This window comes from Periplaneta americana, chromosome 2 (assembly GCF_040183065.1).
Source record: "Periplaneta americana isolate PAMFEO1 chromosome 2, P.americana_PAMFEO1_priV1, whole genome shotgun sequence".
NCBI classification, from domain to species: Eukaryota; Metazoa; Arthropoda; class Insecta; order Blattodea; family Blattidae; genus Periplaneta; species Periplaneta americana.
Window position 1 is genome coordinate 115,526,552 of NC_091118.1, and position 15,806 is coordinate 115,542,357.

General features: G+C 36.9%; 1 protein-coding gene across 2 annotated transcripts in view; it reads right to left on the reverse strand.

Moving 5' to 3' along the window:
• LOC138694527 (uncharacterized) overlaps positions 1–12,394 on the reverse strand; it is a 431,371-nt gene extending 418,977 nt beyond the window's left edge. For both annotated transcript variants that reach the window (XM_069818340.1, XM_069818338.1), the window contains exon 1: positions 11,988–12,394. In XM_069818340.1, the coding sequence (XP_069674441.1) occupies positions 11,988–12,071 (84 nt within the window). In that variant the 5' untranslated portion in view covers positions 12,072–12,394. The remainder of the gene's footprint in view (positions 1–11,987) is intronic.
• Positions 12,395–15,806: the final 3,412 nt, after the last annotated feature.

Here is a 15,806-nt window from a genome sequence, read left to right on the forward strand (position 1 = left end):
TGAACATGTTATTCCGTTACAAAAGCAACAAGCACTTGTAATCTAATGGATGAACATGTTATTCAGTTATAAAAGCAACACGGGCTTGTGATAGCTTGGATGAACATGTTATTCCGTTACAAAAGCAACAAGCACTTGTAATATCATGGATGAACATGTTATTCAGTTATAAAAGCAACACGGGCTTGTGATAGCATGGATGAACATGTTATTCCGTTACAAAAGCAACAAGCACTTGTAATATCATGGATGAACATGTTATTCAGTTATAAAAGCAACACGGGCTTGTGATAGCATGGATGAACATGTTATTCCGTTACAAAAGCAACATGCACTTGTAATATCATGGATGAACATGTTATTCAGTTATAAAAGCAACACGGGCTTGTGATAGCATGGATGAACATGTTATTCAGTTATAAAAGCAACAAGCACTTGTAATATAATGGATGAACATGTTATTCAGTTATAAAAGCAACACGGGCTTGTGATAGCAGGGATGAACATGTTATTCAGTTATAAAAGCAACAAGCACTTGTAATATCATGGATGAACATGTTATTCAGTTATAAAAGCAACACGGGCTTGTGATAGCATGGATGAACATGTTATTCCGTTACAAAAGCAACAAGCACTTGTAATATCATGGATGAACATGTTATTCAGTTATAAAAGCAACACGGGCTTGTGATAGCATGGATGAACATGTTATTCCGTTACAAAAGCAACAAGCACTTGTAATATAATGGATGAACATGTTATTTAGTTACAAAAAAACACGCATTTGTCGTAGTGTAGATGAACACATTACTGAGTTATTGTGCTAAAAAAACAACACTCATTTGTAATAGCATGGATGAACATGTTATTCAGTTACAAAAACAACATGCACTTGTGATAGCATGGATGAACATGTTATTGAGTTATTCAGTTACAAAAACACTTGTGATAGCGTGGATGAGCATGTTATTCATTTACAAAAACAACATAGCATGGATTAACATGTTATTCAGTTATAAAAACAACCCGCGCTTGTGATATAATGGGTGAACATATTATTCAGGTATAAAAACAACACGCACTTGTGATAGCATGGATGAACATGCTATTCAGTTACAAAAACAACACTCATGTGTGATAGCGTGGATGAGCATGTAATTCAGTTATAAAAGCAACACGGGCGTCTGATAGCATGGATGAACATGTTATTCAGTTACAAAAACAACAAGCACTTGTGTTAGCATGGATGAACATTCATTTATAAGAACAACATGCACTTGTGATAGTATGGATGAACATGCTATTCAGTTACAAAACAACACGAACTTGTGATAGTGTTGATGAACATGTTATGAGTTATTCAGTTACAAAAACAACACACACTTGTGATAACATGGATAAACAAGTTATTCAGTTATAAAAACAACACGCACTTGTGATAGCATGGATGAACATGTTACTGAGTTATAAAAACAATACACAGTTATGATAACATGGATGAAAGAGTTATTCAATCGTAAAATAGCCTTGTGATGGCATTGATAGACGTGTTGTTCAGTTAAAAAATTCTTGTGATAGCGTGAATGGACGTGTAATTCCGTTATAGAGACAAATACGGTCTTGTGGTAGCAGGGATGAGCGTGGTGTGCCGAACTGCAGACCCCACATTGGCACGGTAATGCGGATTTCATTATAAACATATCATGCTCCTGTTGGAGCGTGGGTGAATGTATTACAGTATTCCATTATAAAGACAACACGCTCTTGTGCCAGCACGGATGAACGTGCTATTCGAATGTACAGACACCACATTCGTGTGGTAGTGAGGATAAATGTTATTTCATCACAAACGCGTCATGTTTTTGTGGTAGCGCGAATGAATGCCTTATTCTACTGTATCACAGAGACAACACCCTGTTGTGGGTACGTTGATATTCATTCTATTTCACTGTAGCTATACAGAGAGCCGGCGTCCCGAGCTGGGGGGAGCCGATACAACGCAGATAGTGAAACAAGACGTTACGTCGAGACTAACAGGTGACTGACATGTGAAAAACCTGCACCTGTGGTCACCTCGTTATCCTCACCAGCGCTATCGATTATTACGTCATGCGTGTCCCTCTGCCAGAATCCAAACACTTGAGACTCGTCGTGTGATGTCTTGCGGTCTTGCCTACAGCCTCTAATTGAGGGAAACATTATATAACATAATATAATATAATGTAATATAATATAATATACTTAACGTGATATGATATGATATTATGATATGATAATAATAATTTATTTAATCTGGCAGAGCTAAGGCCAGTAGGCCTTCTCTTTCGCCCAGCCAGACTCAATTCTAATTAACTACAATTAGTTACATTAATATCTAGACCATAAAACAAATGTAAAGTAAAGTAAATAATGAAAGTTGGATAAGTAATGTCAGTGAGACAACAATAAACATTGGTAAGAAATAATAATAATAATAATAATAATAATAATAATAATAATAATAATAATAATGAGATAATTTAAATATTTATTCTGTGATATATATGACCATTAAACATTGAGAAACTTGAAACAGCTGTTACTGTTAACGAGAATTGTTAGAATTTTTAAAAATATTTCCTTAGTCTATTCTTAAATTCATTTGATGTCTGACAGTCCCTGAAATTTCTCGGTAGGGAATTCCAAAGTCGAGGAAAAGCCACAGTGAAAGAAGATGAATATGAGGATGTTCGGTGGAAGGGAATGGATAATATTGAGAGTGTTGTGATCGTGTGTATAGGTTATGGTGGGTGGATAAATTTTGAAAATGAGACGCAAGATAGACAGGAGTGGAGAAATGCAATATGTGAAAGAGGAGGGAAAGACAGTGGATTTTCCTACGATCTTCTAGACGGAGTCAGGACAACATTTCGAGGGATGGTGTTAGGTGATCAGCCCGGCGAATATTGCAGACGAAACGGACGCACATATTATGAACACGTTGTAGTCTCTGCTCCGAAGTAACGCTTAGGTCAGAATATCACAGTATGATATTATATGATATATTATTTTTGATGATTATTCAAGGACACTGTATGGATTACTAGGTTATTTATTGCTTGATCCTCGGGAAGAGAGAAAGACATGTTCTGATTTTCTGAATTCCTGGTTCTTTTCAATCCATGTCCTAGGAAAAGAGACTCAAAAATTGATTTGAATAACAGGGTGAACCTGTAAAGCAGTGGTCGTCTGCACTCGCTGAAATGGGTAGAGTGCATGAAGGGTAAGGAAATATGCTCTGTCGTGCACAAGGGACAGAGAGACAGGACACCCGCCAGCAGTAACGAATGCACACTAGGACAGTGTCTTGTCCACGGGTAAGTGACGCTATCCCGAGAGTGCAGTGTTCTGATGACCCTGCTGTAAAGTATCTTGCGCTCACATCTTCTATAAATCATATTCTTGACTTTTCTGAATAGGATTTTATCATAAGATTACCAAGTTAAGCAGTTGAAAGAAAGGCATTCTGATATCTCACTGGCAGAGGAGTAAGAACAGTTCATGCCGCGTGAATGACGTGGGGTTAGAACATGTTACGGAGTTAGAATAGTGTGGTTTTATGAGCAATCAACACTCCCAGAGTTAGAACATTGTAGTTGTGGAGGTTATATAAAAATAATAATAAGTTAATATAGCTAATTTTAAGTTCACGAGATGGAGGTAGAACTCTTGCAATTAAAAAAAAAAAACACAAAAAAAAGTGGAGTTAGCCTCGTTCTGGGGTAGCGGTATCTGGGAATGGCAATAGCGTGGGGCTCCTTGTGGTAATCCAGATATATTTAAACTCGTGATGACACACAATTTTATGCTAACAATATTAGATTATTCTGGATTCATGCGACTTAAATTGTGCCGTACACTCCTGCTCCCGCTAACGAGCGCGTTTTCTCAGCTCGGGATGTGCCGTATTCTCGAGGGCTGCCTCTTTTGTTCGCACCGGGGAGTCCCCCAGCAGCTGCTGCCTGCTTGTTTTCACAAAACTTGTCCCTACTTGAAGAAAACTCACACACGCTCATGCACGGGGTGGATTTCATACTCCGCTCTCATAGCACAAACACAGGGGTGCTCGAGTAAAGAAGGACTTTCCCTCGTAGGATAAAGAAGCGGTGCAACATATTCCACAATCTGCACGGTCACTTCAGACGCAAAGTGCAGAATGAATTTTTCGTTTTCTTCTATTTATTCATCGTTACTTTAAGGCTGCAGTGGTGGTTTCAGACGCAATATGTAATGTTAATCGTGAAATAGTAAAATAATGAGAGGAAACATTGAATTATTCTAAGTATCTGCCCGCAGCACTTTTAATATCAAGAATTACATCATCATCATCATCATCATCATCATCATCATCATCATCATCATCATCATCACTATCATCATCATATCGTATATCATATCATATCATAGATCATATACCATATATCAGATCGTCGCCCTGAGTGGAGCAGTTGGTATAGCGCTGGCCTTCTGTGCCCGAGGTTGCGAGTTCGATCCCGGCCCAGATCGATGGCACTTAAGTGTACTTAAATGCGACAGGCTCATGTCAGTAGATTTACTGGCATGTAAAAGAACTCCTGCGGAACAAAATTCCGGCACACCGGCGACGCTGTTGTTGGCAGTTGCGAGCGTCGTTAAATAAACCATAACTTTTTATATCATATCATATCACTTATCATACTGTATCACATCACATCACATATATTATAAATCTCACCATATCAAGTTTCTAGAGAAACAGTTCCATGATTCCTAGCAAATTCTGGAAATCATTTTTCCTGCCAACATCTATTTTAAAAGAAATAACTATTGCTACTATCAGGGATTCCTCACAAATTTTTAAAAACCATTGCTATTATCAATCTTAATTAGGCTATTGAACTTCTCAGGATTTTTCACTGTTACATACTTGAATTTTCTTTAACTTAAAAAATTTAAATCATGGTTTATTTAACGACGCGCGCAACTGCAGAGGTTATATGAGCAGTTGAGAACAGAAGTGGTGTAAGTCAAAAATGGGTCATGAGAGTTAAAGTAAACGTTCTGTAAAATACAGCGCAAAGTAGCAATTAATATTCAATTTATTTAAACTACTAGTAGTCAGTGGATAGCACGAAGGACATATTAATTGCTACTTTGCGCTGTATTTTACAGTATTTTTACTTTAAACCTCATTACCCAATTTTGACTTACACCACTTCTGCTCTCAACAGCTCATATCAGCGTCGCTGTTATGCGGAATTTTGTCCCGCAGGAGTTCTTTTACATGCCACTAAATCTAATGACATCAACCTGTCGCATTTAAACACACTTAAATGCTATCGACCTGGGTCGGAATCGAACCCGCAACCTCGAGCATAGAAGGCCAGAGCTATACCAACTACGCTACCGAGGCCCACTTCTTTAACTGAGCATTGTATTTAATGCATTATATAAATGTATTATTATCTGGTATGCTTTGTCTATGGGAAACCTCAAAATTTGAGGAAGCAATAAAATAAAAAAAATTGCATTTTTAATCCTGATGTAAGCAAATGCAGTGATCCGAATTGAAAGGGATTGTTCGGCCGACAGAACGAGATATTATTTCTTCAATCACATTTTAGGTACAATAGATGCTGAACATATCATATCTTGTTCATTGCAGATTATTAACAAAATTAAATTCTTCTTTCCTTTCGTAACTAAATTATTTTTACATATTTAATTTGCAGGTATATTTTCACTTATTAAGGACTTTTCTCTTTTAACAAATTGCTTCAAGTAACTACCATAATGATATCAAAATTTTCTTATAACCTGTCCCATATTTTCCCCAAAAATTGCTTCGAGTAGATATTTGCTTACTATAAAGATATCAAAAATTTCAAAAGTAGGGGTCCATGGCTTATTTCTTTAAATAGATGGGTCGGCAGTTTTAAGCTAAATCAAAACCACTACCATAACAAATCGTCGTTGTTCCTGAATAACTCCTATGTGCAAAATCTAACATTTTTCAGTAGTAAGAAAAAACACATTTATTCATGTTATAGCAGCCGTACATAGGAGACTGTGAATTCTTACATTTTCGAAACAAAGAAATATAATTACATATAGGAGATTTTATTATTTGCTGTATCACCATTTAAGTTATTTAATAGAGCAAAAATATGAAAATCGATAAATATGTCACATAGCAGTTATTGCAAGAACGACGAAATATGTTATAACACAGTCTACGTTTCAAAGAAGAATTTTTCTTTTTAACGTAACACGTTTATGAACTTGACATTCAAGAAATCTGGTCACACTTTCTGTTAATATGATGTCATCCAAGCGATAAGAGCAGCACTGTTTCGCTCAAGCTGGAAATATATGCAGTAAAATATAAAAGTTTAACGAAATATTCAATTGTCTGGGTTAGAAGTAACTGGCTAAGAAGTAACTGCCTATTGAAAGATGCACTGGAAGGAATGGTGAACGGGAGGAAAGTTCGGGGCAGAGGAAGGTATCAGATGATAGACACATTATGATACATACTGTAGATCATAAGCGAAGACTAAGAGCAACGCGGAAAATAGGATACATTGAAGAATGCTGAGTTTGCAGTGAAAGACCTGTCCTTCTTAGGCTTAGGGAGAAAACTACGAATGAATGAATATAATCGTACAATATTTTATGAGAAAAGATTGTATACGGACAGATATAAGGATTGTTTAATATAACTATAAAAACTTGTTCCTCTTTTAACGATTATGTGTCAACTGATATTATACGTTGTTTTTCCTTTGTGAGGCAAACAGGATGGCTGTTATTGTTAACGGACTCAATAATCGTGTAGAGTTTATAGTCGCCGAGCTGTCTCCACGCGGCCAGGCAGCCGGGCGCGACACGACTCTCGATTGTTTCCCGTTGCCCAGCAACCGCTATTCGTCGTAATCCGCTTTCACACAAGTGCGCGCACATTGACTTGTGCGATGAACTAACGTTAGTGCAAGGCGCGTGCCGGGCCCCTGCGGGGGCGCCACGTGACCGCGGCACGCCCCCCTCGTGCAGACCGACTGCATGGTTCGACGCACAAACATTCCCGACGCGTAATCTATGATAATACCACCAAACTCTGTTCTCCAACACACAGTGGTGTTCTAATAATGATCGGTAATTTACTTTTTCATTTTGGGAAGTATGAAGAGAAAGTAGCCTACAGCAGCAAAAAATCAATTTCGAGATTTCCATAAATTAGAAATTCTTCAGCATGAATGGTTTCGGACATGCCGTCTGTCTATATCGATTTCTTCTAAACTATTTTTGAGTAGCCTATTTTATTCTTATTCAGTACCATCACGTCTGTTTTTCTAGGAATAATGCACTTAAAACAAGATTACTTTTAAGAAGTCCATTACTGTGAAGTAACAATTAGCATGTTTGACTGTGAAACAAGCGGCCTCGGGTTCAAGTTTTTTTAGGTTATTTAATGACGCTGTATCAACTACTAGCTTATTTAGCGTTGATTTTTTATTGGGTTATTTTACGACGCTGTATCAACATCTAGGTTATTTAGCGTCTGAATGATCTGAAGGTGATAATGCCGGTGAACTGAGTCCGGGGTCCAGCACCGAAAGTTACCCAGCATTTACTCGTATTGGGTTGAGGGAAAACCCCGGAAAAAACCTCAACCAGGTAACTTGCCCCGACCGATATTCGAACCCGGGCCACCTGTTTAGCGTTGATGGGATTGGTGATAGTGAGATTGTGTTTGGCGAGATGAGGTCGAGGATTTGCCATAGACAGATACATAGATAGATTGTTATCAACATTTATATATTAGTTTTGGTGTACCACAACTTATGCATAGGTCTACGGGTTTCACCATAACTTTCTATTACATTTACTTACAATTATCATGAAATCCCGACAGCCTGTTAAATTAATACCTCTTCTACTATCACGAAACAGGTTCACTATGCTTAAATCCAGGGCTGAACATAAAGAAAACGTCATTGTGACATATCTCGTGAATATTAGATTCCTTTAACTGTCCTTGTGTTGGCTGTATGGTCTAGACTCCAGACCTCCGGCCTTCAACCAGGCGATCAGGATTCGAGTCTCGGTCAGGCCTGAGATTTTGCAATGAAAAATCCATAGTAACACTTGTAGCGCACAAGATCGTAGTTGGGGGTTTTCTTGGGGTTATCCCGTTTCCCCACGTTAGACATGAATATATTATTCCGCCCGATATCCATTCCATTACCATTGCATACCATTCTCCGATCGCCGGCGATCGGAAGATGTTTAAGGACGAGCAATGTTGCCTGGATACACAGCGAACCTTATTACAGTCAGCTTGTACGAGTTGGTACTGCGTCTGGCTGGAGGGTTAGCGCAATAGATTTACAAAGTCACTGTGCTGGGTAGTAATGATTCCTCCCTCAATAATGAAGTAAAGTAAGTACGAATATCCCCACTTGAACTGTTTATCTGGTTGACATTTTTCCGAGATTTTTCTTAACCGTAAGGCGAATGTCATGTAATCTGTGGCTAATCCTAGGCCTCATCTCAACAAATACCATAATATATCCCTATCACGAATTACATCGACACAATAATCTAGTGGTTGATACAGCATCGTTAAATAACGGAGAAAGGAAAAAAGTAGGAATAAAGTAGTTTCCAAAGTACTAAAATAGTTACACCACCTCAATTTTACATATAACAACTTACTGAATTCCTGATATCACTTTAAAATTACTAATTTAAGTTAAACACTTTCCATTTATGTTAATAAGACAATGATAAAATGGCTTTATTAAACAAAACAGTAAGCAACCTATGCAAACGTACCCAATTAATCTTATGTTTGTTGCGTTGACAATATATTAATACACTTAAACATTTTAAATAAGCCAAATAATATATCCTACACACTTGAAGTAGAAAAAATAATATTTCGTGAATACTTTAATAGATCGTCCATCTCTGATGGAGTATATTTTCTTAAGTAGGTTATTTAAGACGCTTTATCAACATCTTAGGTTATTTAGCGTCTGAATAAGATGAAGGTGATAATGCCGGTGAAATTAGTCCGGGGTCCAGCACCGATAGTTACCCAGCATTTGCCCATATTCGATTGGGGGGAAAGCCCCTGACAAAACCTCAGGTAACTTGCCCCGACCGAGAACCGAACCCGGGCCACCTGGTTTCGGAGTCAGACGCACTAGCCGTTACTCGACAGGTGTGATCTGACGGGGTATGTGAACGATTCAATTTTAGTAAAGAAGTCGAAATATTTGTACTATTTATTGTAACTAATTACAATCATGTAGCCTATTGAAGTTTCTCAGATTTATATTTGACTTGCTGCCCAATACGGGGTATTAAACAGAAATACTGTATTTTACAAATAATATAAAAATTAGTTTAATTTCAAACAAACATGGATAATGAAATTCTAATCCGTTGGTGGGAACTGTGTTGTAATACAGAGCGGTGTGAAAATCACTTTACATTCTCAAAAATAAATGTTAATTATAAGGATATTATTTTAAAAACTTTGAATTGAAGCCAATAATTGACATTTAAGGGTGGTATAATAGATAATCGAAGTTTTGCAGGTTAGTAACGAAACAAACGACAGACATTTAGGATCATATCATAGATAATTAAAGTTTTTCATGTTGGTAACGACAAACAAACAAAGACTGACGCCGAGCATAGCAAACAGTTGCCATGTGGTTAGTATTGCTACCTGCTTGTTTATGCATGTGAACAACTCTGATGACCTCTACTTCCAGCACGATGGAGCTTCTCCCCATTATGCTAGAGATGTTGGTGTGTACTTGGATGAATTTTTTAACCTTAAGAGTGATACGACAGCATGCAGCCATTGAAGTGCCACAGCGTTCACCCGATCCCACCCCTATGGACTACTACCTGTGAAGTGAGGTGAAAGATTCAGTGTGTGGGAGGAATCCAGAAACTTTCGAACAGCTGAAAGGTTATACCAGTCATGTCAATTAATGCCCATAGGCGCAAGTGCGCGCTTTAGAGCTCAGGAGAGCCTGAGCGCTTTACAGCGGAAAGGAAGGAGACAGACGAAAGAGGTATTATATAGGCCTATCACTTGGTCGAGCTATGTACAGGGATGGCAAGCACTGAATCAATAGATAAAGGGAAGAGAACTTATTAAAACTGTAGGCCTACCCATGTTAATTTTTAGATTTGTCTGAGAAGTATAAGTGCAATATAGAAATGTAAGTTTTAATTTTAATGCTCATTTTTTACAAGTTTTTTTTATTCAAAAGGAATATTTTCTCAACATTGTTTTATAGAAAAGTGAAATTTTCAGATATGTTTATTTAGTAGCCTTACAGGTACTGAAGTGATGTTTTCGTAAATCTAATATAAGTGTCGTAATACGTATTACTGAAGATAATGTATTGAAAATTTTGAAAATATTCACATGGAAAATGTTTGTAAGGAAATGAATAAAACAAAGCAACTACTGTTACATCATAAACAAAAGATAGCCTATGTGCCCATGTGTTGTAAAAACGTCAGTTCTATAGCTTCAGAAGATTTCGAGAAAATAATTTAATATTCTGATGATAGGAAGTTGCTCACCAATACCACCTTAAAAGCATATTGCGATAAGAATTTTGCTATGTAATACTAGTTACAGTTAAAACATATATCTAGGCAACCTTGCTTTGTACTATAGCATTTTTTTGATTAGTTTATTGATTATTTTTATAAGGCTAAAGATATCATCAATATAAATTCCAGCTTATCATGTCATACTCAATCTCTTTTTTTTGGGATATAACTTTCTTTATGAATGATGTGTTTTATTCACTTAGTACAGTATAGTTGTACTACTATGGAATTTATGTGAATATTTCTTATTAACTATTTATTATGTTATTAACGTTTAAACACAACTGCAATATTAAGAAATTGGTGTTAGTACTTTTTTTCAGACAATATACGTAATATCATACAGAAAGAAGTCCTATAAAAATAACAACATAAAATTTCACGTTCCGTTTGAAGTTTGTGCACCACTGTTTTTTAAATCCAACAGGCTGATTATTCATACACGTAACCCTTTCTCATTCCATACCTGCGCTTGATGCCCGCGCACGACGTCAAGGTCAGAAAAATGCGCTTGCTTTGACATCACTGGGTTATACTGAGGAAACCTTCGAGTTATTGAACAGGAATACTGAGCTGTGTGTGTTCAATACAGACTCTAAGTACTGTATGTGTTAACGCAGAAGAAAAATAAATTGAATACAAAAAGAAATGAAATCATTTAAGTAACTATCAGAGAGTATAAATGTAGTGTAAAGTAGTTTTGCATTACTCAGTTTTTGATGAAAATAATAATAGGGACTACACCAATAAATACTGAAATAGTTTCTTTACAAACAACTGTACTAATAGTGTATGTACTTGCATATTTGTTTATAACATCGCTAATTTCTGTGAAAATATATAGAGTAGTTGATAGAATTCAAACAATCATTTTAGTGTAATATTTTTGTATAAGTTAAACTCCACCTGTATGTAGTACTATACAAAAGTTATATCTTTCTGGTCAAAGTTAATTTGTTTTCCTTTCATTTAAGGCGTCATAATATGACACTGACGACATTAATATGGATCATTTATGCGGAGACAAAGAGAAGATAGAAAACCGGAAAGATTGGATAATGCTGAGTTTGCAGTGGAAGACCTGTCCATGGACAAAAAACTATGAAGCTTTGGAAACTCATGCAAGTAATTGAATGTCTGTTAAATAATATGTGAGTGCTTCGATTCATGTCGAAAATGTTTCCTTAATTATCTCAGACACGATGTATTATGCATGCATAGAAGTTAAAAGAAATTTTGTTTCTATTTGAATGTATTCTTCTTGTACACACCTGTAGGGAAAAGATTGCAACTCCACAGTAGTAAGACAAGACCCTTACCTTGACCTTCAAAATGTGCTGCCTTTCCTGGTGGTGCACTGAAGCCATTGGATATGCAGCTGAATGGAAACCGTACACATACATAGTTCCTCCTATATTGCACTGTTCGTAAATTTAACCAGGGAGCATGTGATTTCTAGATCTTCTGTATAAACTACGTATATTGTTCACCACTTAAAATAGTTACATACAAACGGCTTCAAAATATATAAGCAACACTATAAGTAAGATGGTACCGTAGTAACTTCATTTCACGCCAGTGTTCACCAAAACAAACCTGTGTGATTTCTGTATATAACGAAAGGAATCTTCGTCGTCGATAATGCGCTAATGTCAGCAGTTATTATTACACAATTTGCACATTAAATAATTACACTTCGCATCCAACACATACCATCACATATTATTTTCCATTATAATGCAGAGGTACGGTATTCTAATGCCTCTGGTGGAAATAATTTTTACTAGACTGATCTAGAAATCGATAGTTCATGTGGCCTGCCATCTGGTGAAATCTCCTAGGTACTGACATGACACACACAATATTTCTTACTAGCAACACAGTCTAGTATATACAGTCACGAAGCTCAATACGTAGTAAATATGCATCCATAGATAGTTGCTAACCACTAGGATCGCTAATATCGCCTCATTACAGAGAATGCGAAATAGTACCGGCACAGTCTATTGTTCCTAGCACCCTCACAACTCAAGCTTCGTGACTATATATACTAGACTGTGCTAGCAATTTTAAGATGTATGTAAATAGCAAAGACTTTGTAAAACTTACTAGAGACACATACCCGTGAGTGACAGGCAAGAAAAATGTCACAAATTGAATCGGCTAATATCCGCCATTAAAGGGAGTGTTTGCGGCCCGAAATTCGAAAACAATACCACAATACATTGATGTAGTCTGGTGATAGACACTGTTTTAAACATCTTTTACCAAGGATGAGTCGTGATTAAATGGAGATGAATGGGAGAGGAGCGCTATATTTATTAAAATATTATAATGATTCATCTTTGGAAATATTATAAAAAATAAATTAAATCACTCATATACACTCGGGATAAGTATGTGAAATATTGAATAATGGCAATGTCAACATTAATTTTCAGTATTACTAGTATTGTTTTAAGGACATAATAATAGATATTTACTGTAATATTTAAAATGATCTATATTTTAGTCCTTTCATGCAAAGGAAGAGGAAGGTATATGGTGCTTAGAAAATATTTAGTGGTGAAATATGAGATCATAAAAATTCTGGAAACTGATTTAAAATATAATGAGAATAAATTTTATCATAAAACAATCTATTCATTGTGTAGTTGATTACCATCAAGTTAGAGGTCAGTAAAGACTTTTTAATACAATTAGTAGCGGTAATAGTAAGCCTAGGAGTAGTGGTAATAGTAGGCCTAGTAGTAGTGGTAATAGGCCTAGTAGTAGTGGTAATAATAGACCTAGTAGTAGTGGTAATAATAGACCTAGTAGTAGTGGAAATAGGCCTAGCAGTAATGGTAATAGGAGGCCTAGTTTTGGTAGTATTAGTAGGTCTAGTAGTAGTGGTAATAGTAGGTCTAGTAGTAGTGTAATAGTAGGCCTAGTAGTAGTGGTAATAGTAGGCCTAGTAGTAGTGGTATAATAGGTCTAGTAGTAGTGGTAATAATAGACCTAGTAGTAGTGGTAATAATAGCCCTAGTAGTCGTGGTAATAAATAAAATGAAATGTCAATGGATCTTTTTCCTCTCGGTCGATAATTTAAAATTGCCTTTGGAAATCTGTTGTTGCTCATTGTGTTGACGTGATTTTTCCAGTTTTCTTGATATCGCCAAATGTATTCCATCACTGGTTCGGCCTTGAGTTCCTCCATGATATCCTCATTCCGCTTGTGGTCGAATTTAGTGTAACCCGCTCTCCTCCTCCTGAATCTCATCTGACATGCTGTGATCTTGTTAATACCATGAGCTCCTAAAGTCCATACCTCACTTCCATAAGAGAGAACGTGTCTTGCGAGAATATTACACCAGTGTAAAAGGGTATATTTCTGAGCAATTACAGGCTAGAAACACATTATTTATTATGCTCATAGTTTTAGTGTATTTGTTGATTATCTGGGAGTTATCCCTTTCTGCTTGAAAAGAGAGATTGTACCCCAAGTAACTGAATTCATTCACCCTTTCCAGAATTTTGTTTTCTAAATATATTTTACTTCGAATTGAGTCTTTGCCAGAAAATATCATTTTTTATCAGGTGCAATTTCCTTGTTGGATTGACCAAAAATTATACGGACGTTATGAAGCGTTCTTTGTAAATCACCTTCTGAAGAAGCTAGTAGCACCAGATCATCAGCGAAAAGTAAAGCAATTTCTGTTTATTGATATTTTTCCGTGAGGCTTCAGTTTCCATTCTTCCATAATTGCATTCATTTATATTATAAATCAGTTGGAAGAAGAGTATTTTGGCTTCAGAAAAGGAAAAGGTACAAGGGATGCAATTGGACTGCTAAGAACAATTGGCGAAAGATACCTAGAGAAGAATAAGAAGTGTATATAGTATTTGTGTACGTAGAAAAGGCGTTTGACAGAGTGGATCGGAACAAACTGATGGACATCCTGAAGAAAATAAGTGTGAATAGGAAACGCAGGAGCTGTTCAGTAACCTTTATATGAAACAGCGAGTCAAAGTCAGGATAGGATAAGAAATGTCAGAAGGAAGTGAAATAGGAAGAGGAGTACGAGAAGATGCCTTTTATCATCTACCCTGTTCAACGCCTACTTGTCGGCCTGGTTGGCTCAGTTGGTATAGCGCTGGCCTTCTATGCCCGAAGTTTCGGGTTCGATCCCGGGCCATGTCGATGGCATTTAAGTGTGCTTAAATGTGACAGGCTCATGTCAGTAGATTTACTGGCATGTAAAAGAACTCCTGCGGGACAAAATTCCGGCATATCGGCGAAGCTGATATAACCTCGGCAGTTGCGAGCATCGTTAAATAAAACATAATATTTTTTTTCAACTTCTACTTGGAGGATTTGGCGAATAACTTTTCAGAACATGGGAGGAGTAAATGTAGGAGGAGGAAGAATAAAGTTCATAAGATTTGCTGATGATATGGCGCTGTTAACAGAAGAGGAACATTTCGTAATTTAAATAAGTTTATAAAGAATTGTCTTATTTAGATATTTAGGACATTTTAATTTTTTGTAAGAAGAAAAAGCGAAGTGAAGAGAAATGTATTCTGACACAATGTAACGTAACACGAGATAGATAATGACGAAGATGATAATGATGATGATGATGATAATGATGATGTGTATCAAGATATATGAAACCTCATCGCATCCGAACGTCAATCTAGCGCAATTGGTAAAACAAAGTCGAGCTATCAAAACATTGGTTAAAGACAGGAGAACATGATGCTGACCAATCAGCTTCTCTACGTCGCTGTCATCCTTTCCCTGTGAACCTGGCTGTTGAACGATGATCGGGCGTGAGATTAGCAGGTTCCCACACGCTGCGGAGGCCGTGCACAAGTGGAGGCTGCGGTGAGAACCGGCCCAGCTCTCAACTTGCATTCAAAATGCTGACCACATACGGGTGATCTTCAACTCCACCGAATTCCACTCGCTTGAGCGTTAATATCTTCGAGTGGCCGAAATCGTGTTTTTATACCGTTACCTTAATACGATATAGAATGAAGAGCACCACTGGTTATTGGTTTCGCAATCCTAAAAGCATTCACGTAGTCACGACCACATGAGGAAGTTGAGCCTTTAGCGCATAACAACTAATGACAGAGTTTTTCCCCGTCTC